We start from the raw sequence: 24,815 nt of genomic DNA, 5'->3' as shown, positions 1-24,815 counted from the left end.
GGTGGAATAGGTGGATTGTTGTGTGTGCACGATAGGGGTTCTGTGACTTAGGGTCAATTTATGTGAGGTTAATGGGGACAGGGTGGGCACGGTAGCACAGTGGTTAGCACTGCTGCTTCACAGCTCCAGGGTCCTGGGTTCGATTCCCGGATCGGGTCACTGTCTGTGTGGAGTTTGCACATTCTCCTCGTGTCTGCGTGGGTTTCCTCCGGGTGCTCCGGTTTCCTCCCACAGTCCAAAGATGTGCGGGTTAGGTTGATTGGCCAGGTTAAAAATTGCCCCTTAGAATCCTAAAATGCGTAGGTTAGAGGGATTAGCGGGTAAATATGTGGGGGTAGGGCCTGGGTGGGATTGTGGTCGGTGCAGACTCGATGGGCCGAATGGCCTCCTTCTGCACTGGAGGGTTTCTATGAGGGTGGGGGAAGAGGACCTGGGTAAGTTACTCTGTCAGAGATTTGGTGCAGAGTTGATGGGTCGAATGGTCTCTTCTGCCGTGGTGGGATTTGAACCTGTATTCCTCAGAGCATTAACCTCTGCCTTTGGATTACTAGTCCAGTGACATTACCACGATGTCACCCTCCTATTTTGGGAGGCAGCAACACATTCAAGAAGGAAAACAGCAACGGAAACGGAGTGAAAAGGCAGGGAGCGATCTAGTCTCCCTGACAACTCTGTCTGCAGAAAGTGTGTCCAGCTGCAGCTCCTCACAGACGGCATTGTTCGGTTGGAGTGGCAGATACACTGTGGAGCACACGGGGCAGAGAGGGTGATAGACACTAGTTACAGGGAGGTTGTCACACCACCAGTTCAGTCAGGAGAGGCAGGCAGGTAGTGCAGGAGTCTCCTGTGCCTATTCCCCCCTCAGACAGGTATACCGTTTTGGATACTGTTGAGGGGGATAGCCTGTCGGGGGGAGATACCAGCAGCAGCCAGGCCTGTGACACCACACCTGGTTCTGCTGTAGAGCAGGGTTGGGGGCACAGTGGTTAGCACTTCTGTCTCACAGCGCCAGAGACCCGGGTTCGATTCCGGCCTCTGGTCACTGTCTGTGTGGAGTCTGCACGTTCTCCCCATGTCTGCGTGGGTTTCCTCCTCACTCCCAAGATGTGCCAGTTAGGTGAATTGGCCATGCTCAATTGACCCTAGTGTCAGGGGGATTACCAAAGTAAATGTGTGGGGTTATGGGAATAGGGCCTGTGTGGTATTAAACTCGATTAGGCCAAATAAGAACTAGGAGTAGGCCATCTGGCCCCTCGAGCCTGCTCCGCCATTCAATAAGATCATGGCTGATCTTTTCATGGACTCAGCTCCACTTACCCGCCCGCTCACCATAACCCTTAATTCCTTTACTGTTCAAAAATCTATCTATCCTTGCCTTAAAAACATTCGATGAGGTAGCCTCAACTGTGCAGGGAATTCCACAGATTCACAAACTTTTGTGTGAAGTTCCTCCTCAACTCAGTCCTAAATCTGCTCCCCCTTATTTTGAGGCTATGCCCCCTAGTTCTAGTTTCACCCGCCAGTGGAAACAACTTCCCTGCTTCTATCTTATCTATTCCCTTCATAATCTTATATGTTTCTATAAGATCCCCATCATTCTCATGGTCTCCTTCTGTACTGTAGGGATTCTATGATTCCATGAAAGAGCAAGCGAGCAGTAGTAATGGAGGACTCGCTAGTTAGAGGCACAGACGGGCGTTTCTGTGGCTGCGATTGAAACTCAAGGAGGGTGTGTTGCCTCCCTGGTGTCAGGCTCAAGGATGCCTTGGGTTGCAGGGCATTCTTGAGGGGGAGGGTGAGCAGCCAGAGATTGTACATATTGGTACCAACGACATAGGTAGGAAAAGGGATGAGGTCCTGAAGTGTGAATAGAGAGAGTTAGGCAGAAGGCTAACATGCAGCACCTTGAAGGTAGTAAATTCTAGACTACTGCCAGTGCCACGTGCTAGTGAGAGTAGGAAGATTAGGCAGATGAATGCGTGGCTTGAGAGCTGGTGCAGGGGGCAGGGATTTAGATTTTTGGATCATTGGAATCTTTTATGGGGAAGGGGTGACCTGTTCAAGAGGGACGGGTTACAATTGAACTGGAGGGGGACTGATATCCTGGCGGGGAGATTTGCTCCAGCCACTCGGGAGGTTTAAACTAGTTTGGCAGGGGGTTGGGACCCAAAGCAGTTGGGAGACAGAAGAGAAGGTTGAGGACAGCACAGAAGTTAAAGATAGCACATGAAATAGTACATACAGTGTCAGTAATCTTATTACTAGACGGGCCCCCACACATTTACCCTGCTAACCCACTGACACCAGGGTCAATTTAGCATGGCCAATCCACCTAACCAGCACGTCTTTTGGACTGTGGGAGGAAACTGGAGCGCTCGGAGGAAACCCATGCAGACATGGGGAGAATGTGCCAACTCCACACAGACAGTGACCCAACCCAAGAAGAATCTGGGGCAGCAGTGCTAACTACTGTGCCACCGTGTTGCCCGAACCTGCTCTCCAGCAGAACCAGGTGTGGTCATCATAGAATCATAGAAACCCTACAGTGCAGAAGGAGGCCATTCGGCCCATCGAATCTGCACCGACCACAATCCCACCCAGGCCCTACCCCCACATATTTTACCCGCTAATCCCTCTAACCTACGCATCCCAGGACTCTAAGGGGCAATTTTTTTTTAACCTGGCCAATCAACCTAACCCGCACATCTTTGGACTGTGGGAGGAAACCGGAGCACCCGGAGGAAACCCACGCAGACACGAGGAGAATGTGCAAACTCCACACAGACAGTGACCCAAGCCGGGAATCGAACCCGGGACCCTGGAGCTGTGAAGCAGCAGTGCTAACCACTGTGCTACTGTGCCGCCCATAGGCCTGGCTGCCATAGGCCTGGCTGCAAAAGCAGGGCAGAGAGCAAGGGAAGTCTAGATTAAACTGTATTTATTTCAATGCAAGAGACCAAACGGGCGAGGCAGATGAACTCCGGGCATGGATATTATAGCAATTACTGAAATATGGCTAAGGGAGGGACAGGACTGGCAGCTCAATGTTCCAGGGTACAGATGCTATAGGAAAGATAAAACAGGAGGTAAGAGAGGAGGGGGAGTTGCACTTTTTTGATTCGGGAAAACATCACGGCCGTACTGAGAGGGGATATATCCCAGGGTTCGGCCACTGAGTCTATATGGGTAGAACTGAGAAATAAGGAGGGGGAAATCACTTTGATAGGGCTGTACTATCGGTCCCCAAATAGTCGGCGGAAAATTGAGGAGCAAATATGTAAGGAGATTATAGATAGCTCCAAGAAAAATAGGGTGGTAATAGTCGGAGATTTTAACTTTCCCAACATTGACTGGGACAGCCATAGTATTAGAGGGTTGGATGGAGAGGAAATTTGTTGAGTATATTCTGGAGGAATTTTTCATTCAGTATGTGGATGGCCCGACTAGAGAGGGGGCAAAACTTGACCTCCTCTTGGGAAATCAGGAAGGGCAGGTGACAGAAGTGTTAGTGAGTAAGTTGTTTGAAGGCATTCTGAGACACTGGATCGACAGACATTTGGCGAGGACTGATTAGGGACAGTCAGCATAGCTTTGTGAGTGGAAAATCATGTCTCTCAAATTTGAGTTTTTTTGAAGGGGTAACCAAGAAGGCAGATGAGGGCAATGCAGTCGACATTGTCTACATGGACTTTAGCAAGGCCTTTGACAAGGTACAGCATGGTAAGTTGTTGAATGAGGTTAAATCTCACGGGATCTCGGGTGAGGTAGCTAAATGGATACAAAATTCGCTTGACAGAAGGCAGAGCGTGGTTGTAGAGGGTTGTTTTTCAAACTGGAGGCCTGTGACCAGCGGTGTGCCTCAGGGATCAGTGCTGGATCCACTGTTATTTGTCATTTATATTAATGATTTATGAGAATATAAGAGGCATGGTTAGTAAGTTTGCAGATGACACCAAGATTGGTGGCATAGTGGACAGTGAAGGAAGTTATTTCGGATTGCAATGGGATCTTGATCTATTGGGCCAGTGGGCTGACGAATGGCAGATGGAGTTTAATTTAGATAAATGCGAGGTGATGCATTTTGCTAGATCGAACCAGGGCAGGACTTACTCAGTTAATGGTCGGCGTTGGGGAGAGTTACAGGACAAAGAGATCTAGGGGTACAGGTTCATAGCTCCTTGAAAGTGGAGTCGCAGGTGGACAGAGTGGTGAAGAAGGCATTCGGCATGCTTGGTTTCATCGGTCAGAACATTGAATACAGGAGTTGGGATGTCTTGTTGAAGTTGTACAAGACATTAGTAAGGCCACACTTGGAATACTGTGTACAGTTCTGGTCACCCTATTATAGAAAGGATATTATTAAACTAGAAAGAGTGCAGAAAAGATTTACTAGGATGCTCCTGGGACTTGATGGTTTGTGTTATAAGGAGAGGCTGAATAGACTGGGACATTTTTCTCTGGAGCGTAGGAGGCTGAGGGGTGATCTTGGAGGTCTATAAAATAATGAGGGGCACAGATCAGCTAGATAGTCAACATCTTTTCCCAAAGGTAGGGGAGTCTAAAACTAGAGGGCAAAGGTTTAAGGTGAGAGGCGAGAGATACAAAAGGATCCAGAGGGGCAGTTTTTTCAGAGGGTGGTGAGTGTCTGGAACAAGCTGCCAGAGGTAGTACTTGAGGTGGGTACAATTTTGTCTTTTTAAAAGCATTTAGACAGTTACATGGGCAAGATGGATATAGAGGGATATGGGCCAAATGCAGGCAATTGGGATTAGCTTAGTGGTAAAAACTGGGCGGCATGGACAAGCTGGGCCGAAGGGCCGGTTTCCATGCTGTAAACCTCTATGACTAGGTGTTTCTTTGTTAAAATAAAACCCTGCAGTGTAAGCACTTTGCTCCCCGTCTCCCTTAGCTTGAGCCCCCATTTTCCCCCCTGCTCTGCTCCCACTGGGCCAGCACTCTGCGGTCACAGCAATTTTAAAGCTTTAACATGGGACATAGTTGAAAAAAAGTTGATTGAAAGAATAAAACTTGAGATGGAGTTTGTGTGAGACCATAAGAACAGAAGTAGGCCATTCACCCCATAGAGCCTTCTCTGCCGTTCAATGAGATCATGACAGATCTGCTGTGACATTCCTCAACTCCACTTTCAACTCCATTCCCTTCCTGATTAAAAATCTCAGCCTTGACCATACTGACCGACCCAGCCTCTGCAGCCCTCTGTGGGAAAGAATTCCACAGATTCACTTCCCTCTGAGAGAAGGTTGTGAATGTAGCCCAGTCCATCACTCAAACCAGCCTCCCATCCATTGACTCTGTCTACAGAGATGGATGACGAACCCTGATTTGGTTTTTATTTTTATTCTTTTATTTCAAAATGTTAAATAGTCATTGTTTTTTTCCCATTTCATAGAATCATAGAATCCTACAGTGCAAAAGGAGGCCATTTGGCCCATCAACTCTGCACCGACCACAATCCCACCCAGGTCCTATCCCCGTAACCTCACGCATTTACCCCAGCTAGTTCCCTGACATTAAGGGGCAATTTAGCACGGCCAATCCACCTAACCTCCACATCTTTGGACACTAAGGGACAATTTAGCATGGCCAATCCCCCTAACCTCCACATCTTTGGACACTAAGGGGCAATTTAGCATAGCCAATCCACCTAACCTGCCCATCTTTGTCTCTCTTTGCATCAGCTCTCGTCCATCGAGTCTGTGTCACTCCATGTTTTTTAGTGCCCTGTTGGCACTGCCACCCTCACCCTGTGGAGGACAGGATCCGGTAGCTTGGCCTTGATGCCCGATTGGGGCACCAGGAGGAGGCGCAACCGAAGCTTTCAGTCTGACCCTCGGGCTCGTCTCCTACAGCCGTGGCAAAATCCCGGTGCTCCCAGCCTCTGTCCGGACACAAGTTGGGCTGAGATGTCGATGATGCACTATCAATCAAGCAAAGACTAGTTTGTATGCAAGAACAAATAGGCTTTTATTAGCAAAGGACTTGGAGCACACCCATGCCGATGAACTGGTCCAGACTGAGGCAGGGGGTGGGGAGCAGTTACCTTTATACCTGGACCGGGGGGGAGGAGTCCCGGGCAGGGACATGTCCAGCCATGTCACACACACACAGGCAATAAGCTAACAGTGGTTTACCACAGTCGTTGGTTTGCATGAAGAGAGACGGGGGGAGGTGGGGGAAAGGTTTCCAACGGCCTGTACAACAGGAGGACCGCGTGACTCATTTGCTAACTACTTAATTACTGCTGTCAAGTAACACAATGCACTTTTTTTTATAGCAAGGGGTTGTTTTTTGCGAAGAATTATCTCTCCCACTATAATTTAAAATATAAATAATTGATAAAATAGTACGCTTCGATGAAGATTATTTGCAGTTAATGGAGGGTGGGGGGGGGAGTGATAAAAGTGGAGTTTTTCTGCGCATACTTTTTGATATTGTTTAGCTTAAAAATAAACTCCTTTTTAATAAAGATTCCAGCCTTGAAATGGCTTCAATAATGACATGCTGGGTTTTTTTTTAATTTCTTCTGGAACGGCACAATTTATTTCAGAATAAAGCTTGTCAACACAATACAGTTAATTACTAACAGCAGCAAAGGTACCAATCAACTAACGCACACCCGAATACTTGAAACAATGAACGGATCACACTAGGCTGTAACAGGATTCAGTCGAAATAACACAAAACCTAGTCAGCACGTGTCAAGCACCACGGTACATGTTCTTTTGAGTTATGTAGCTTGGGGGGGGGGGGGGGATGTGATCTTTTTGTGTTTCTTTTGAGTTAAGTGCCTCCCTCTCACAAACAGACTTTCTTGAGGACAAGTTGAGGCAGGGGGGAATGACATTGCAAGAACGTTGCTGCCTGAACTAGTTCTGTTATTTTTGCCTTGCAACCGAACGGGGAGGCAAAATGCACCTTGGGGGAGTTCCACAAAGGACCAATATTCGAAGAGACACTTCGGATCACTGGCACGGCTTGCTCTAGAAGGAAAGAAGCTCAACTGGCCATGGATGCTTGCTTCAGTGAATGATTCTGCCCACGAAGGAATAGTGAGGTGGAGATGCCGGCGTTGGACTGGGGTGGGCGCAGGAAGAAGTCTCACAACAGCAGGTTAAAGTCCATCAGGTTTATTTGGAATCACGAGCTTTCGGAGTGCTACTCCTTCATCAGGTGAGTGGACAGGTGGGTTCGCAAACCTTTGGCATTGCCGATTATATGTCGTGTTTGTGAACCTACCTCTCCACTCACCTGATGAAGGAGCAGCGCTCCGAAAGCTCGTGATTCCAAATAAACCTGTTGGACTTTAACCTGGTGTTGTGAGACTTCTTACTGTGAAGGAATCGGTTGGGTTTGTGAGGGAAGTTGGTGACGTGACTGATATCCATCCTTGCCAGGGTGAATTGCGAGCGATTCATAAGTACTATGAGCAATTATGGGCCTCGTACCTAAGGAAGGATGTGCTGGCCTTGGAGAGGGTCCAAAAGAGGTTCACGAGAATGATCCCGGGAATGAGAGGCTTGACGTATGAGGAGCGTCTGAGGTCAGGACTCGATGGAGTTTAGAAGGATGGGTGGGGGTGGGGGATCTCATTGAAACTTCCAGAAATATGAAAGGCCTGGATCGACTGGACATGGAGAAAATGTTTCCTTTAGTCGGAGAGACTAGGATTGAAGGCATAGCCCTTTAGAACCAAGATGAGGAGAAATGTCTTCAGTCAGAGGGTGGGGAATCTGTGGAATTCATTACCACAGAGGAGGCCAGGTCATTGAGTGTATTTAAGACAGAGATAGATAGATTCTTGATTGGTAAGGGGGTCAAAGGTTATGGGGAAAAGGCGGGAGAATGGGGTTGAGGAACATATCAGCCATGGCGGAGCAGATTCGATGGGCTGAATGGCCTAATTCTGCTCCTATATTTTATGGTCTAAGGGCAAGAAAGGGTCTATTCTCACTCTAAACGCACTGCCCTAGTTGACTTGGAGAAGCAATATGTTCTCGCTACTACAGAAAGCATTTTAAGAGACTCTCAAATGGTCACCATCCGTGGTATTTGAAAGGCGTATGCGGAGGGAGTGGGGAGAGGAATTGTGTCAATGTAATTCGTACGAGGACGGAAGGGAAAGTCGATGATCCTTTGGGAATTCTGCATCAGGCGAACGCCGGCGTGTTGGGAAACGGCCACTTTCCGGAAAATGAAACGCCCGATTAGCAAGGGGTCTGGGGGCTTCAGTGGGCAAGGAGTAAACTCCAAGACAATCTTCTGCAGAAGTCAAAAGCAATACTGATCTTCCAGAGTGGCAGAGGCAAAGAGATCAGAACGAGGGGGTTGTTAAGGATTGGATTTAAAAATAATAAAGCACAATATTTATTTGGGAGCAGGAGCGCAGGAGATAGGGTGGGGGAGGGAAACACCAAGTCAAGCTGCTAAATAACGAAGATTGTTACACGATCCCACAAATTGGAGTCCGTGAATCCGTGGAGGCGTCGAATACAAATCTACCATCCATACAATTCCCCTCTGTACAAAATAAATTTGGGGGTTTATTTGGATAGGTGTGCACTTTGGTCGCTGGAGCCTGTCACCTTCCTTTGAATGGTCCCACTTCCTTTGGCGGTTAGATGGACCTACAAGCCCTGGAGATAGAGAAAAAAATATTGCTTTGTTGATCTCTCTTTCCTGTTGAATGGTGTGCGCAAACCGGAGAGGGACGGTCCACCTCCACGCCTGTTTTTATTTTGCTCCCACCCCCTGTTCGAGAATTTAAATTAACAAATGAAATGGGTGGCACAGTGGTTAGCACTGCTGCCTCACAGCGCCAGGGACACGGGTTCGATTCCCGGCTTGGGTCACTGTCTGTGTGGAGTCTGCACATTCTCCGCGTGTCTGCGTGGGTTTCCTCCGGGTGCTCCGGTTTCCTCCCACAGTCCAAAGATGTGCGGGTTAGGTGGATTGGCCATGCTAAATTGCCCTTACTGTCCAAAGATGTGTAGGTTAGGTGGATTGACCATGCTAAATTGTCCTTACTGTCCAAAGATGTGTAGGTTAGGTGGATTGACCATGCTAAATTGCCCTTACTGTCCAAAGATGTGTAGGTTAGGTGGATTGACCATGCTAAATTGCCCCTTAGTGTCTAAAGATGTGCGGGTTACGTGGATTGGCCATGCTAAATTGCCCCTTAGTGTCCAAAGATGTGTAGGTTAGGTGGATTGACCATGCTAAATTGCCCCTTAGTGTCTAAAGATGTGCGGGTTAGGTGGATTGGCCATGCTAAATTGCCCCTTAGTGTCTAAAGATGTGCGGGTTAGGTGGATTGGCCATGCTAAATTGCCCCTTAGTGTCCAAAGATGTGCAGGTTAGGTGGATTGGCCATGCTAAATTGCCCCTTACTGTCCAAAGATGTGCAGGTTTGGTGGATTGGCTATGCTAAATTGCCCTTACTGTCCAAAGATGTGTAGGTTAGGTGGATTGGCCATGCTAAATTGCCCCTTAGTGTCTAAAGATGTGCGGGTTAGGTGGATTGGCCATGCTAAATTGCCCCTTAGTGTCCAAAGATGTGCAGGTTAGGTGGATTGGCCGTGCTAAATTGTCCCTTAGTGTTCAAAGATGTGCAGGTTAGGTGGATTGGCCGTGCTAAATTGTCCCTTAGTGTCCAAAGATGTGCAGGTTAGGTGGATTGGCCATGTTAAATTGCCCCTTAGTGTCCAAAGATGTGCAGGTTAGGTGGATTGGCCATGCTAAATTGCCCTTACTGTCCAAAGATGTGTAGGTTAGGTGGATTGGCCATGCTAAATTGCCCCTTAGTGTCTAAAGATGTGCGGGTTAGGTGGATTGGCCATGCTAAATTGCCCTTACTGTCCAAAGATGTGTAGGTTAGGTGGATTGGCCATGCTCAATTGCCCCTTAGTGTCCAAAGATGTGCTGGTTAGGTAGATTGGCCATAGTGAATGTGTGGGGTTACGGAGAAACGACAGGGAAGAGGGTCTGGGTAAGATACTCTTTCAGAGGATCGGTGCGGACCTGATGGGCCGAATGGCCTCTTCTGCACTGTCGGGATTCCACGATTCTATGAAACCAATTTCCAATGCCGGACATGGTTAATGCATGATCCAGGCATGGTACTGAATGCTGCAGACCACCCTCCCCCCAAGCCCGGGCAGGGGGGGAGGTCCAGGACCTACATCTGATATGATTTGCATCTTCAGATGTCAGTCCACAAGTCGAAGTGCAACTCTTAGGCTGGTTGGGTTTCTCAGTGGGGGAAAGAGGGCTAAACAAAATAAAATAACCTTTTTTTTTAAAGAAACATCACCAACGCAAAAGCAAAATACTGTTGCTGCTGGAAATCTGAACTCGAAAGAGCAAATCATGGAAATACTCAGCAAGTCGGGCAGCATCTGTGGAGAGAGAAACAGAGTTGGCATTTTGGGCTTGGAATGTTAACTTGGCCTGAAACATTGACTCTCTCCACACACGTTGCTGAGTATTTCCAACATTTTTCTATCTTTATAATAATCGCTTGCTATTAAATTGTCACTTTTAATTAAGCATTTGAGAGACATGAAATAATTACCTCAGCTTGCACTTGGAGGGAGTACTGGCTCCTTCACCCTCTGCAACATCTTTATTCAAAGTGGTTGATGTATCTGTTTGAATATGACATTTGAAATAATTATTGGGATGTTATTTCCGCCGCCTCCTCAGTTTTCAGTTGTGCCGCTGAATCAAAAGGGTGCGGATTCCTGCGCCATTTCAAAGATTTGTGCCCAGAATCTAGGCGTGACACTCCCAGTGCAGTACTGAGCGAGTGCTGGGCTGCCGGAGGGGCTGTCTTTCAGTGAGACGTTAAACTCGGCTGGTGGTTCCTGTCGATGTTGAAGGTCCTCCTGCATCATGGGGGCGTCACGGTGGCACAGTGGTTAGCACTGCTGCCTCACAGCGCCATGGACCCGGGTTCGATTCCCGGTTTGGGTCACTGTCTGTGCGGAGACTGCACATTCTCCCTGTGTCTGTGTGGGTTTCCTCCCACAGTCCAAAGATGTGCAGGTGGATTGGCCATGCTAAATTGTCCCTTAGTGTCCAAAGATGTGCAGGTTAGGTGGATTGGCCATGCTAAATTGTCCCTTAGTGTCCAACAATGTGCAGGTTAGGTGGATTGGCCATGCTAGATTGTCTCTCAGTGTCCAAAGATGTGTAGGTTAGGTGGATTGGCCATGCTAAATTGCCCCTTAATATCCAAAAGGTGCGCAGGTTAGGTGGATTGGCCATGTTAAATCGCCCCTTAGTGTCCAAAGATGTGTAGGTTAGGTGGATTGGCCATGCTAAATTGTCCCTCAGTGTCCAAAGATGTGCAGGTTAGGTGGATTGGTCATGCTAAATTGTCCCTCAGTGTCCAAAGATGTGTAGGTTAGGTGGATTGGCCATGCTAAATTGTCCCTTAATATCCAAAAGGTGCGCAGGTTAGATGGATTGGCCGTGCTAAATTGTCCCTTAATATCCAAACGGTGCGCAGGTTACGTGGATTGGCCATGTTAAATTGCCCCTTAGTGTTCAAAGATGTGCAGATTAGGTGGATTGGCCATGATAAATTGTCTCTTAGTGTCCAAAGATGTGCAGGTCGGGTGGATTGGCCATGCTAAATTGCCCCTTAGTGTCCAAAGATGTGCAGGTTAGGTGGATTGGCCATGCTAAGTTGCCCCTTAGTGTCCAAAGATGTGCAGGTTAGGTGGATTGGCCATGATAAATTGCTTGTGGGAAGACTGCGTATGTAGACACATGTTTGCCTAGATTGGAGAAGGCTGGTGAATCGTGCCTGGAGATGATAAATAATTTGCACGTTGTAACTATCCTGCACTCAGTGCAATTTGTTGGTGAAATAATCCTGCTTTTAGCGGGAGACTTTGGTGTTGCTCCAGTCATGAGTTTGGTCTGTTGGAATTCATCGCGACTCTGTCTGCTGTGGGCCCCACCTCCAGCTCATTGGCTGACATGGCAGTGTCAACACTCAAAAAAAGGCTTTTCAGACCGAAACTCAAAACCTCTCGGCCGAGAAAATGAACAGTTAGTGCGGAAAAAAAGGATCGAGTGTTTCATTCTCACCAAATTCCATGTTTCGCCTTCCCATCAGACCCACAAAGAAATCATTCATGTCCCCTGCAAAGGAAAAGGAAAATTAATTCCTTTAATAATGAGAATAGAGAATTCCGGCCAATGTTTCTGTTAATAAAGCAATGTAATATTATATTATGGAGGAGTAAGTATTAAGAGCAAGAACAAAGAACAATACAGCACAGGAACAGGCCCTTCGGCCCTCCTAGCCCGCGCCACTCCCTGGTCCAAACTAGACCATTCTTTTGTATCCCTCCATTCCCACTCCATTCATATGGCTATCTAGATAAGTCTTAAACGTTCCCAGTGTGTCTGCCTCCACCACCTTGCCCGGCAGCGCATTCCAGGCCCCCACCACCCTCTGTGTAAAATATGTCCGCCTGATATCTGTGTTAAACCTCCCACCCTTCACCTTGAACCTATGACCCCTCGTGAACGTCACCACCGACCTGGGGAAAAGCTTCCCACCGTTCACCCTATCTATGCCTTTCATAATTTTATACACCTCTATTAGGTCACCCCTCATCCTCCGTCTTTCCAGTCAGAACAACCCCAGTTTGCCCAATCTCTCCTCATAACTAAGCCCCTCCATACCAGGCAACATCCTGGTAAATCTCCTCTGTACTCTCTCCAAAGCCTCCACGTCCTTCTGGTAGTGTGGCGACCAGAACTGGACGCAGTATTCCAAATGCGGCCGAACCAACGTTCTATACATCTGCAACATCAGACCCCAACTTTTATACTCTATGCCCCGTCCTATAAAGGCAAGCATGCCATATGCCTTCTTCACCACCTTCTCCACCTGTGACGTCACCTTCAAGGATCTGTGGACTTGCACACCCAGGTCCCTCTGCGTATCTACACCCTTTATGGTTCTGCCATTTATCGTATAGCTCCTCCCTACATTATTTCTACCAAAATGCATCACTTCGCATTTATCAGGATTGAACTCCATCTGCCATTTCTTTGCCCAAATTTCCAGCCTATCTATATCCTTCTGTAGCCTCTGACAATGTTCCTCACTATCTGCAAGTCCTGCCAATTTTGTGTCGTCCGCAAACAGGTAAGCGGGAGGGTGTGAGAGAGTTGGCAAATGGAGAAATAACCTCGGGTTAAATTTTTCTCTCCCGTTTGCAATGTAAATCATTGCAGGTGGGACGGACATTTTTTTTTCTATTCATTCGTGGGACATGGTCTTTGCTGGCTGGCCAGAATTTATTGCCCATCGCTAATTCCCCCTTGAGAAGCTGTCTTCTTCAATCGCTGCAGTCCACATGCTGTGGGTTATCATGTGGGTTGGAAAAATCCACCTGGTTCACGAGTGTCCTTTAGGGAAGGAAATCTGCCATCCAAAGGGGGCTGCACGGTGGCACAGTGGTTAGCACTGCTGCCTCACAGCGCCAGGGACCCGGGTTCGATTCTGCTTGGGTCACTGTCTGTGTGGAGTTTGCACATTCTCCCCGTGTCTGCGTGGGTTTCCTCCGGGTGCTCCGGTTTCCTCCCACACTCCAAAAGGCTGGTTAGGTGGATTGGCCGTGCTAAATTCTCCCTCAGTGTACCCGAACAGGAGTGTGGCGACACGGGGATTTTCACAGTGACTTCATTGCAGTGTTAATGTAAGCCTACTTGTGACACTAATAAATAAACTTTAATAAACTTTAAAATTTTGGGGTGACACAGTGGTTAGCACTGATGCCTCACAGCGCCAGGGACCTGTGTTTGATTCCCGGCTTGGGTCACTGTCTGTGTGCAGTCTGCGTGGGTTTCCTCCGGATGCTCCGGTTTCCTCCCACACTCCAAAGATGTGCAGGTTAGGTGGATTGGCCGTGCTAAATTGCATCTTAATATCAGGGGGACTAACTTGGGTAAATACATGGGGATCGGGCCAGGGTGGGATTGTGGTCGGTGCAGACTCGATGGGCCAAATAGCCTCCTTCTGCACTGTGGGATTCTATGAATCTATGGCCTAGTGGTATTATCGCTCGGCTATTAACCCAGAAACTCAGCTAATGTTCTGGGGGACCTGGGTTTGAATCCCGCCACGGCAGATGGTGGAATTTGAATTAAATAAAAAATATCTGGAATTAAGAATCTACTGATGAAACCATTGTCGGAAAAACCCATCTGGTTCACTAATGTCCTTTAGGGAAGGAAATCTGCCGTCCTTACCCGGTCTGGCTGACATGTGACTCCAGAGCCACAGCAATGTGGTTGACTCTCAACTGCCCTCAGGCAACTAGGGATGGGCAATAAATGCTGGCCCAGCCAGCGACGCCCAGGTCCCAAAAATTAATTTCCATGCCCTCTTTGCATTATTTATATTTTGGTTTATTAAATATCTGCATCACATCTAGCTTCTGTATGATAATAAATATATCCTACTCCCACTAGAAACTTGATATTTGGTTTAAAGTTTATTACACCCATGAGGCCACCTTATGTAAGGCTTACATTTTTAAAAGTTTATTATTGTCTCAAGTCGGCTTACATTAACACTGCAATGAAGTTACTGTGAAAATCACCTAGTCGCCACATTCCTGTTCGGGTACACTGAGGGAGAATTTAGCACGGCCAATGCACCCTAACCAGCACATCTTTGGACTGTGGGAGGAAACCGGAGCACCCGGAGGAAACCCACGCAGACACGGGGAGAATGTGCAGACTCCGCACAGACAGTGACCCGAGCTGGGAATCGAACCCGGGTCCCTGGCGCTGTGAGGCAGCAGTGCTAACCACCGTGCCGCCCCTTTAAGTTTCTCCCTAACTACTGTAAATGAAGGTGGCCCTATCCGAATCCTCAGCGGGTTGTGGGGGCTGCTTCTGATTGCTAAACAGTGATTGAGCAGTGACTGACGGGAAAATCGGTGTCGGAACACTTACTTTTCTGAGCCACAGGAATTTCCTTTGCATCTGGAAAAAAAAGGAATAAAGTTGTGTTTGTGCACAGTCACAGCATTATGTCAGCATTTTAACATCTTCAGAGTCTTTTGTGCAATGTGTATAATTCCCGTGTCAAATTCTCTCCCTTATCCCAAAGGCCTTTATTTCCTGGAAGGGCATTGCCTCACTCTTACCTCCATGACCTCACCCCCTAAGTACCTATTCTGTGTGAACCCTGACATTTGACCTTTGTTGAGCTATTGCACACTGGGGCATTAGAGTCCGAGAGATATACAGCGTGGAAACAGGCCCTTCAGCCCAACCCGTCCATGCTGACCCAGTTTCCTGATCTGAATTAGTCCCATTTGCCTGTGTTTGGCCCATATCCCTTTCCCATCCATGTACCTGTCCAAATCTCTTTTAAATGTTGTCATTGTCCCCGCCTCTACCACCCCCTCTGGCAGCTCATTCCATACACACACCACCCTCTCTGTGAAAAAGTTGCCCCTCGGGTCCCCTTTCCCCTCTCACCTTCGACCTCTGCCCTCTGGTTTTGGACTCCCTGGGGAAAAGACCGTGACTTATTCACCTTATCGACGCCCCTCATGATTTTATAAACCTCTATAAGGTCACCCCTCATCCTCCTCCGCTCCAGGGAAAAAAGTCCCAGCCTATCCAACCTCTCCTTATAATTCAAACCTTCCAGTCCCGCTAACATCCTTGTCAATCTGTTTTTGCCCCCTTTCCAGTTTAATAACATCCTTCCTCTAGCAGGGAGACCAGAATTGGACACAGTACTCCAAATGTGGCCTCACCAATGACTTGTAACATAACGTCCCAACTCCTGCACTCAATGCTGAGTGCTGAGCCTCGACTTGTCTTCGCAGTGCGCTACCAGCAGGTGTCGCTGGACAGCAGCCGGGAGTGGGAACATTGGCGGAGCCACTCAATGCAAAAACTTGCTGCTCCTCTTGAGGGGACCAAATACAGGGCCCCTCAGGAGTCCTCGGCGCTCTGTACAGTTTTTGTCACATATCTTGTGACACGCACTCTTAACGGTGGTAACTTGAGGGCATCCTGGTGGTACAGGAACAAAGAACAGAACAGCACAGGAACAGGCCCTTCGGCCCTCCTGCGCCGATCATGATGCCTGCCTAAACTAAAACCGTACGCACTTAGAGTCCGTATCCTTCCATTCCCATCCTATTCATGTATTTATCTAGTTGCCCCTTAAATGTCACTATCGTACCCGCTCCCACCACCTCCCCGGGCAGCGCATTCCAGACATTCACCACCCTCTGTGTAAAAAAACTTACCTGGTACATCTCCTCCAAACTTTTCCCCACGCACCTTAAACCTGTGCCCCCTGGTAATTGACTTTTCCACCCTGGGAAAAAGCTTCTGACTATCCACTCTGTCCATGCCCCTCATAATCTTGTAGACTTCTATCAGGTCTCCCCTCAACCTCTGTCGTTCCAGTGAGAACAAACCGAGTTTCTCCAACCTCTCCTCATAGCTAATGCCCTCCAGACCAGGCAACATCCTGGTAAATCTTTTCTGTACCCTCTCCAAAGCCTCCACATCCTTCTGGTAGTGTTGCGACCAGGAAGGTTTTAGTTTGCAAATATCTGCCGATGAAAAGCTGGTATCACTGGCTGGGAAGATTTGACTAGCTTGGTTAAAAGCCCAATTGCCTCATTTATGTCCTTTCGTAGCAACAGAAACATAGCAGATAGGTGCAGGAGGAGGCCATTCAGCCCATCGAGCCTGCACCACCATTCAACATGATCATGGCTGATCAGGCACTTTCAGTATCCCACTCCTGCTTTCTCTCCATATCCTTGACCCTTTAGCCACAAGGGCCACGTCCAGTTCCCTCTTGAACATATCTAACGAACTGGCCCCAACAGCTTTCTGTGGTAGAGAATTCCACAGGTTCACAACTCTCCGAGTGAAGAAATTCTTCCTCATCTCAGTCCTGAATGGTTTACCCCTTATTCTTAGACTGTGGCCCCAAGTTCTGGACTTCCCCAACATCGGGAGCATTCTTCCCGCATCCAGCCTGTCCAGTCCCATCAGGATTTTATATGTTTCTATGAGATCCCCTCTCATTCTTCTAAACTCCAGTGAGTACCAGCCCAGTCGATCCAGTCTCTCTTCATATGTCAGTCCTGCCATTCCGGGAATCAGTCTGGTGAACCTTTGCTGGACTCTCTTAATAGCAGGAATGTCCTTCCACAGACTAGGAGACCAAAACTGCACACAATATCATAGAATCATAGAAACCCTACAGTGCAGAAGGAGGCCATTCGGCCCATCGAGTCTGCACCGACCACAATCCCACCCAGGCCCTACCCCCACATATTTTACCCGCTAATCCCTCCAACCTATGCATCTCAGCACTCTAAGGGGCAATTTTTTACCTGGCCAATCAACCTAACCCGCACATCTTTGGACTGTGGGAGGAAACCGGTGCACCCGGAGGAAACCCACGCAGACACGAGGAGAATGTGCAAACTCCACACAGACAGTGACCCGAGCTGGGAATCGAATCCGGGACCCTGGAGCTGTGAAGCAGCAGTGCTAACCACTGCGCTACCGTGCCGCCCAATACTCGAGATGTGGCCTCACCAAGGCCTTGTCTAACTACAGCAAGACATCCTCACTCCTATACTCAAATCCTCTTGCTATGAAGGCCAGCATGCCATTAGCTTTCCTCACCCCCTGCTGTACCTGCATGCCAACCTCCAGCGACTGTTCCACCATGACACCCAGGTCACATGGCACTTCCCCTTTTCCTAAACTGTCACCATTCAGAGAATAATCTTCCTTCCTCTATTTGCTACCAAAGTGGATAACCTCCCATTTATCCACATTATATTGTGTTTTCCAAGTATTTGTCACTCAGCCAGCCTGTCCAAGTCACCCTGCAGCCTCTGAGCATCCTCCTCACAGCACACACTGCCACCCAGCTTAGTGCCGTCTGCAAATTTGGAGATATTGTATTCAATTCCTTCGTCCAAATCATTAATGTATATTGTGAATAGCTGGGGTCCCAGCACTGAACCCTGTGGTACCCCACTAGTCACTGCCTGTCACCCTGAAAAGGACCCGTTTATTCCCACTCTCTGCTTCCTGTCTGCCAACCAGTTCTCTATCCACATCAATACATTACCCCCAATCCCACAAGCTTTAATTTTGCTCACTAATCTCTGGTGTGGGATCTTGTCAAAAGCCTCTTAAAGTCCAGATACACAACATCCACTGGTTCACCCTTGTCCACTCTACTGGTCACATCCTCAAAAAATTCCAGAAGATTTGTCAGGCACAATTTCCCTTTAGTGAATCCATGCTGACTTGGATCAATCCTGTCACCGCTTCCCAAATACTCAGTTATTGCATCCTTAATAATTGACTCCAGCATTTTCCCCACCACCGATGTCAGGCTAACCGGTCTATAATTCCCCACTTTCTCTCCCTCCTTTTTTAAAAAGTGGGGTTACATTAGCTCCCCTCCAATCCACTGGAACTCTTCCAGAGTCTATAGAATACTGGAAAATGATCACCAATTCATCCACTATTTCTAGGGCCATTTCCTTGAGAACTCTGGGATGCAGAGCATCAGGCCCTGGAGACTTATCGGGTTTTAATCCCAGCAACTTCCCCAGTACAATTTCCTGACTAATAAGGATTTCCTTCAGTTCCTCCTTCAGGTTAGATCCTCTGTCCCCGAGTATTTCTGGAAGGTTATTTGTGTCCTCCTTAGTGAAGACAGGTCCAAAGTATTTGTTCAGCTGGTCTGCCATCTCTTTGTTGCCCGTTATAAATTCACCTTTCGAAGGAAAGGAAGTCTGCGATCCTTACCCAGAGACTCCAGTCACTTGCAAACGCGATTAGATCCTTAACTGCCCTCTGGCATGGCCAAGTGGGCAATAAGTGCCAACCTTGCCAGTGATGCCCGCACCACAGATGAGCTTAAAGACGCTCGATTCTCGACTTGCGCGTGGATTTGGTACTTGCCAGCCATTCGCCTTCCCATCAATCCCACAAATCCGTCGTAGGACAGGCCATCGTAGAAACGTTTCAGGAAGAGGAGAGGCAGTTTGTCCACATTCGTGTTCGCCTGCAACAGAAGAATGGGAGATTCAGCGCCGCTGGGTGTACACATCTAATCACCGCCAAGTGTACACACCCTACCGCCGGGTGTACGCAGCTTACCGCCAGGTGCACACACCTTACTGCCGGGTGTACACACCTTACTGCCAGGTATACACACCTTACCGCCCGGTGTACACACCTTAGCGCCGAGTGTACACACCTTACCACCCGGTGTACACACCTTACCGCCCGGTGTACACACCTTACCGTCGGGTGTACACACCTTAGCGCCATGTGTACACACCTTAGCGCCGAGTGTACATACCTTAGCGCCGAGTGTATACATCTTAGCGCCTGGTGTACACGTCTTAGTGCCGAGTGTACACATCTTAGCGCCCGGTGTACACATCTTAGCGCCCGGTGTACACATCTTAGCGCCCGGTGTACACATCTTAGCGCCCGGTGTACACATCTTAGCGCCCGGTGTACACATCTTAGCGCCTGATGTATACACCGTAGTGCCTGGTGTACACGCCTTAGCGCCGAGTGTACACATCTTAGCGCCCGGTGTACACATCTTAGCGCCCGGTGTACACACCTTAGCGCCTGCTATACACACCTTAGCGCCCAGTGTACACATCTTAGTGCCCGGTGTACACACCTTAGCGCCAGTGTACACACCTTACTGCCTGGTGTACGCACTTTACCGCCTGGTGTACACATCTTAGCGCTTGGTGTACACATCTTACTGCCCAGTGTACACACCTTACCACCCGGTGTAAACACCTTAACGCCAGTGTACCCACCTTAGTGCCGAGTGTACACACCTTACCGCCAGGTGTACACACACCTTACCGCCAGGTGTACGCAGCTTACCACCCGGTGAACACACCTTACCGCCAGGTGTACACACACCTTACCGCCAGGTGTACACAGTCTACCATCCACCATCACAAATTTCAGCCTTTTCCTTGCATTTTAAATAATTTGTACCGTGCTTTTCACAACCAACACTGACAATTAATACTTTTAAGTCTTTGGACATGAAGGGGCAATTTAGCGTGGCCAATGCATCCTAACCAGGACATCTACAGACTGTGGGCGGAAACCGGAGCACCCGGAGGAAACCCACACAGACACTGGGAGAATGTGCAGACTCCACACAGACGGTGACCCAAGGCCGGGGATTTGAACCCGGGTCCCTGGCGCTGTGAGGCAGCAGTGCTAACCCGCTGTGCCACCGTGCTGCCTCATATGTATAAGCAACCTATTACAAGAGTCAGTCAGCTTGATGACTTGCCCTCAATTGCTCATTTAAATATGGGGGGGTAGACTGCTGATTTTGGTGTCCGCCTACCCATATCATGCATGTGAGTGGGCAGGGCAACCACCGCCTCTGACACACTCTCTCACTCCCTCCCCTTAAAGAAGGAATATGGCATGCTTACCTTCATCAGCTGGGGCATTGAGTACAGGAGTTGGGAAATCATGTTGCAGCTATATAAAACCTTGGTTAGGCCGCATTTGGAGTATTGCGTGCAGTTCTGGTCACCACGCTACCAGGAGGATGTGGACGCTTTGGAGAGAGTGCAGAGAAGGTTCACCAGGATGTTGCCGGGTCTCGAGGGTGTCGGCTATGAGGAGAGGTTGAATAAACTGGGATTGTTTTCACTGGAAAGACGGAGGCTGAGGGGAGACCTGGTCTACAAAATGATGAGAGGCACAGACAGGGTGGATAGTCAGAGGCTTTTTCCCCAGGGTGGAAGTGTCAATTACAAGGGGGCACAGGTTCAAGGTGAGGGGGGGGAAAGTTTAAGGGAGATGTGCGGGGGAAGTTTTTCACGCAGAGAGTGGTGGGTGCCTGGAACGCGCTGCCAGAGGAGGTGGTGGAAGAGGAACATTAGCAACATTTAAGAGGCATCTGGATGGGTCCATGAATAGGGAGGGAAGAGAGGGACACGGACCGGGTAAGGGCAGAAGGGATTTTTAGTTTAGTTCGGGTATCATGATCAGCACGGGCTTGGAGGGCCGAAGGGCCTGTTCCTGTGCTCTACATTTCTTTGTTCAAAGTTCTCCAACCCGAAACAAATCTGGGTAAGAAAAATTCACGGTCGCAAACCCTCCCCCCAACATTTTTTTTCAAAATAGCATCATGGGATCTTTTACCGCCACCTGACCAGGTGATTTTATGTCTCTTCCAGTCGCTCTGACAGTGCAGCACCCCCTTCAGGCTGATCCTCTCAGTGCAGTGCTCGGATTTTCTCTCCGTGCAGCGGACCTAAAGCAGGGCTCGAACCCAGAACCTCGTGGCTCAGGGGGCGAGTCAGAAATAGCCAAGCAGCTCTGCACCGAGAAACGGGAACTGCTACCGTTTGTCACAACTGGGCGCTGTCAACCTGCTGACCCCTCCCAGACATGTGCCAGGATGTTCCAGCCCCGTCACAGTGGGGCTTACTGCCGGGGTCTGGGAGGGGGGTGGATTCAGGGCCCAGTCATTGGTGTCTGGGTCCGGTGGGAGCAGGGAGGGCTGAGAAACCCCACTCTAACCACACAGTCTACCATCATGTGATTCTCAGTAAGTTACATTAGGCGAGGGGGTTGCGGGGTGTGGTGCTATGGTTTCCCCAATCCAACGTTAACCCTTACTCGGCCAAACACCCTTATACTACACACAGATCATAGAAACCCGAAAAAAATTAAAAGTAAAGTTTATTTATCAGTCACAAATAGGCTTACATTAACACTGCAATGAAGTTACTGTGAAAATCCCCCAGTCGCCACACTCCTATTCGGGTACACTGAGGGAGAATTTAGCATGGCCAATCCACCCTAACCCGCACAATTTTTCGGACTCTGGGAGGAAACTGGAGCACCCAGAGGAAACCCACGCAGACACGGGGAGAATGTGCAAACTCCACACAGACCCAAGCCGGGAATAGAACCCAGGTCCCTGGCGCTGTGAGGCAGCAGTGCTAACCACTGTGCCACCGTGCCACCCTACAGTGCAGAAAGAGCTCATTTGGCCCATCGAGTCTGCACTGATCACAATCCCACCCAGCCCCTATCCCCGTAACCCCATTCATTTAGCCTGACACTAAGGGGCAATTTAGCATGGCCAATCCACCTAACCTACACATCTTTGGACACTAAGGGGCAATTTAGCATGGCCAATCCATCTAACCTACACATCTTTGGACACTAAGGGGCAATTTAGCATGGCCAATCCATCTAACCTACACATCTTTGGACACTAAGGGACAATTTAGTACGGCCAATCCACCTAACCTATACATCTTTGGGCACTAAGGGGCAATTTAGCATGGCCAATCCACCTAACCTACACATCTTTGGACACTAAGGGGCAATTTACCATGGCCAATCCACCTAACCTATACATCTTTGGACACTCCAAAGGGCAATTTAGTATGGCCAATCCACCTAACCTATACATCTTTGGACACTAAGGGGCAATTTAGCATGGCCAATCCACCTAACCTACACATCTTTGGACACTAAGGGACAATTTAGCATGGCCAATCCACCTAACCTACACATCTTTGGACACTAAGGGACAATTTAGTATGGCCAATCCACCTAACCTACACATCTTTGGACACGAAGGGGCAATTTAGCATGGCCAATCCACCTAACCTACACGTCTTTGGACACTAAGGGGCAATTTAGCATGGCCAATCCACCTAACCTACACATCTTTGGACACTAAGGGGCAATTTAGCATGGCCAATCCACCTAACCTATACATCTTTGGACACTCCAAAGGGCAATTTAGTATGGCCAATCCACCTAACCTATACATCTTTGGACACTAAGGGGCAATTTAGCATGGCCAATCCACCTAACCTATACATCTTTGGACACTCCAAAGGGCAATTTAGTATGGCCAATCCACCTAACCTATACATCTTTGGACACTAAGGGGCAATTTAGCATGGCCAATCCACCTAACCTACACATCTTTGGACACTGAGGGAGAATTTAACATGGCCAATCCACCTAACCTGCACATCTTTCGGACTGTGGGAGGAAACCGGAGCACCCGGAGGAAACCCACGCAGACACGTGGAGAATGTGCAGACTCTGCACAGTGACCCGAGGCCGCGAATCGAACCCGAGTCCCTGGCGCTGTGAGGCAGCAGTGCCAACCACGGTGCCACCGTGCCGCCTTTTCTTTGCTTTCAAAAGCTTTCGAAGCACAACTGAAGTCCATCCCTGAGAAAGACAAAGACAGTAGACACACGGGATTCAAAAACTTCGTCAAAGAGGCAACGTTTCTTTCGTTCTTGTTCCGATCACTTACAGAGTTTCCAGAATGGAGAGGCAGAAAGAGCCTTCGCAAAACAGAGAGAGAGAGAGAGAGAGGGGAAAGACAAAAAACAGTCCAGAATTATTCTGAAGGCCTCTCGGGAGGGTTTGAGGTCACGGGGAGCCCGTCCATACCTTGCTCAGCACTCCAGCGTTGGCCAAGTGTCCGTCGTGACTTCCCGCACATGTTTTCAGAGATATGGACAGCAAGGCCAAAGCAATGAAACTTTTCATCTTGGCCCAGTCTCTCCGTCAGGAAGCTGGACAGGAGGAGAAAGAAAAATTAAAGAAGCAATTTTGCCGTGAACATCGATGATACTGGAAGGGAAGAGAGAAAACGCTGGAAAATCTCAGCAGGTCTGGCAGCATCTGTGGGGAGAGAAAAGAGCTGACGTTTCGAGTCTGGATGAACCTTTGTCAAAGCTAAAAGGCAGAGAAAGTGGGAGATATTTATACTGCGGGGGGAGGGATGCTGCCAGACCTGCTGAGATTTTCCAGCATTTTCTCTTTTGGTTTCAGATCCCAGCATCCGCAGGAATTTGCTTTGATTTTGATTTGGAAGGGACCAGATTGAGGAGACATTGTAAAGATTGGCAACTATACATTCTAAATAAGAATTCAGAAACTTTGTATGGTTTTCATACAGCGTTCATCTCCATTCATTAGACAGGAAAAAAGAGAGGGACTGCTTTTCATCTAGATTTCCTTTCCCAGTCAGAGGAAGCGTTTTGAAATTCCCCAACTTCAAGGGAAATATTTCCAACTTCAAGGTTTCTCTTTGCTCCGAGGAGCTGCTTTGTAATTATCCACCTCCTATCGATCAATATTCCGGCTGCATCACTTCTCAGCTTTTTCCCACTTTCCCTGATGTCTCTCAGCTATCCGACCACTCAGGATGGTACCAACATCAAGCAGCGCTGTTAGAATCCCAAGACGTCAACATCCACAGATTCTGGTGACCCCAGCTCTCAACTCTCATTCTTTCAACACATCACATACTGCGGGAGTAACACATCCAACCCGTATCCTTCCCTGCAGAGGTACCTGGAGAGTAACTCACCTCCTGACTCCCTAAAGCCTGTCCACCATCTACAAGGCACAAGTCAGGAGTGTGATGGAATACTCCCCACTTGCCTGGATGGGTGCAGCTCCAACAACACTCAAGAAGCTCAACACCATCCAGGACAAAGCAGCCCCGCTTGATTGGCCCCCCATCCACAAACACCCACTCCCTCCACCACCGACGCTCAGTAGCAGCAGTGTGTACCATCTACAAGATGCACTGCAGCAACTCACCAAGGCTCCTTAGACAGCACCTTCCAAACCCACGACCGCTTCCATCTAGAAGGACAAGGGCAGCAGATACCTGGGAACACCACCACCTGGAG

General features: G+C 48.6%; 1 protein-coding gene across 1 annotated transcript; it reads right to left on the bottom strand.

The window, feature by feature from the left end:
• Nucleotides 1-8,635: 8,635 nt before the first annotated feature.
• LOC144481825 (tachykinin-3-like) lies at nucleotides 8,636-23,661 on the bottom strand. Its single transcript, XM_078200977.1, has 6 exons — nucleotides 23,563-23,661; nucleotides 19,027-19,129; nucleotides 15,007-15,036; nucleotides 12,118-12,171; nucleotides 10,592-10,664; nucleotides 8,636-8,654 (listed from the first exon to the last, which is right to left on the bottom strand). The coding sequence occupies exons 1-6, from the start codon at nucleotides 23,659-23,661 to the stop codon at nucleotides 8,636-8,638; spliced, it is 378 nt and encodes a 125-aa protein (XP_078057103.1).
• Nucleotides 23,662-24,815: the final 1,154 nt, after the last annotated feature.

The sequence above is a fragment of the Mustelus asterias genome, chromosome X (assembly GCF_964213995.1).
Source record: "Mustelus asterias chromosome X, sMusAst1.hap1.1, whole genome shotgun sequence".
NCBI classification, from domain to species: domain Eukaryota; kingdom Metazoa; phylum Chordata; class Chondrichthyes; order Carcharhiniformes; family Triakidae; genus Mustelus; species Mustelus asterias.
This window is presented reverse-complemented; position numbering and strand designations above follow the sequence as displayed.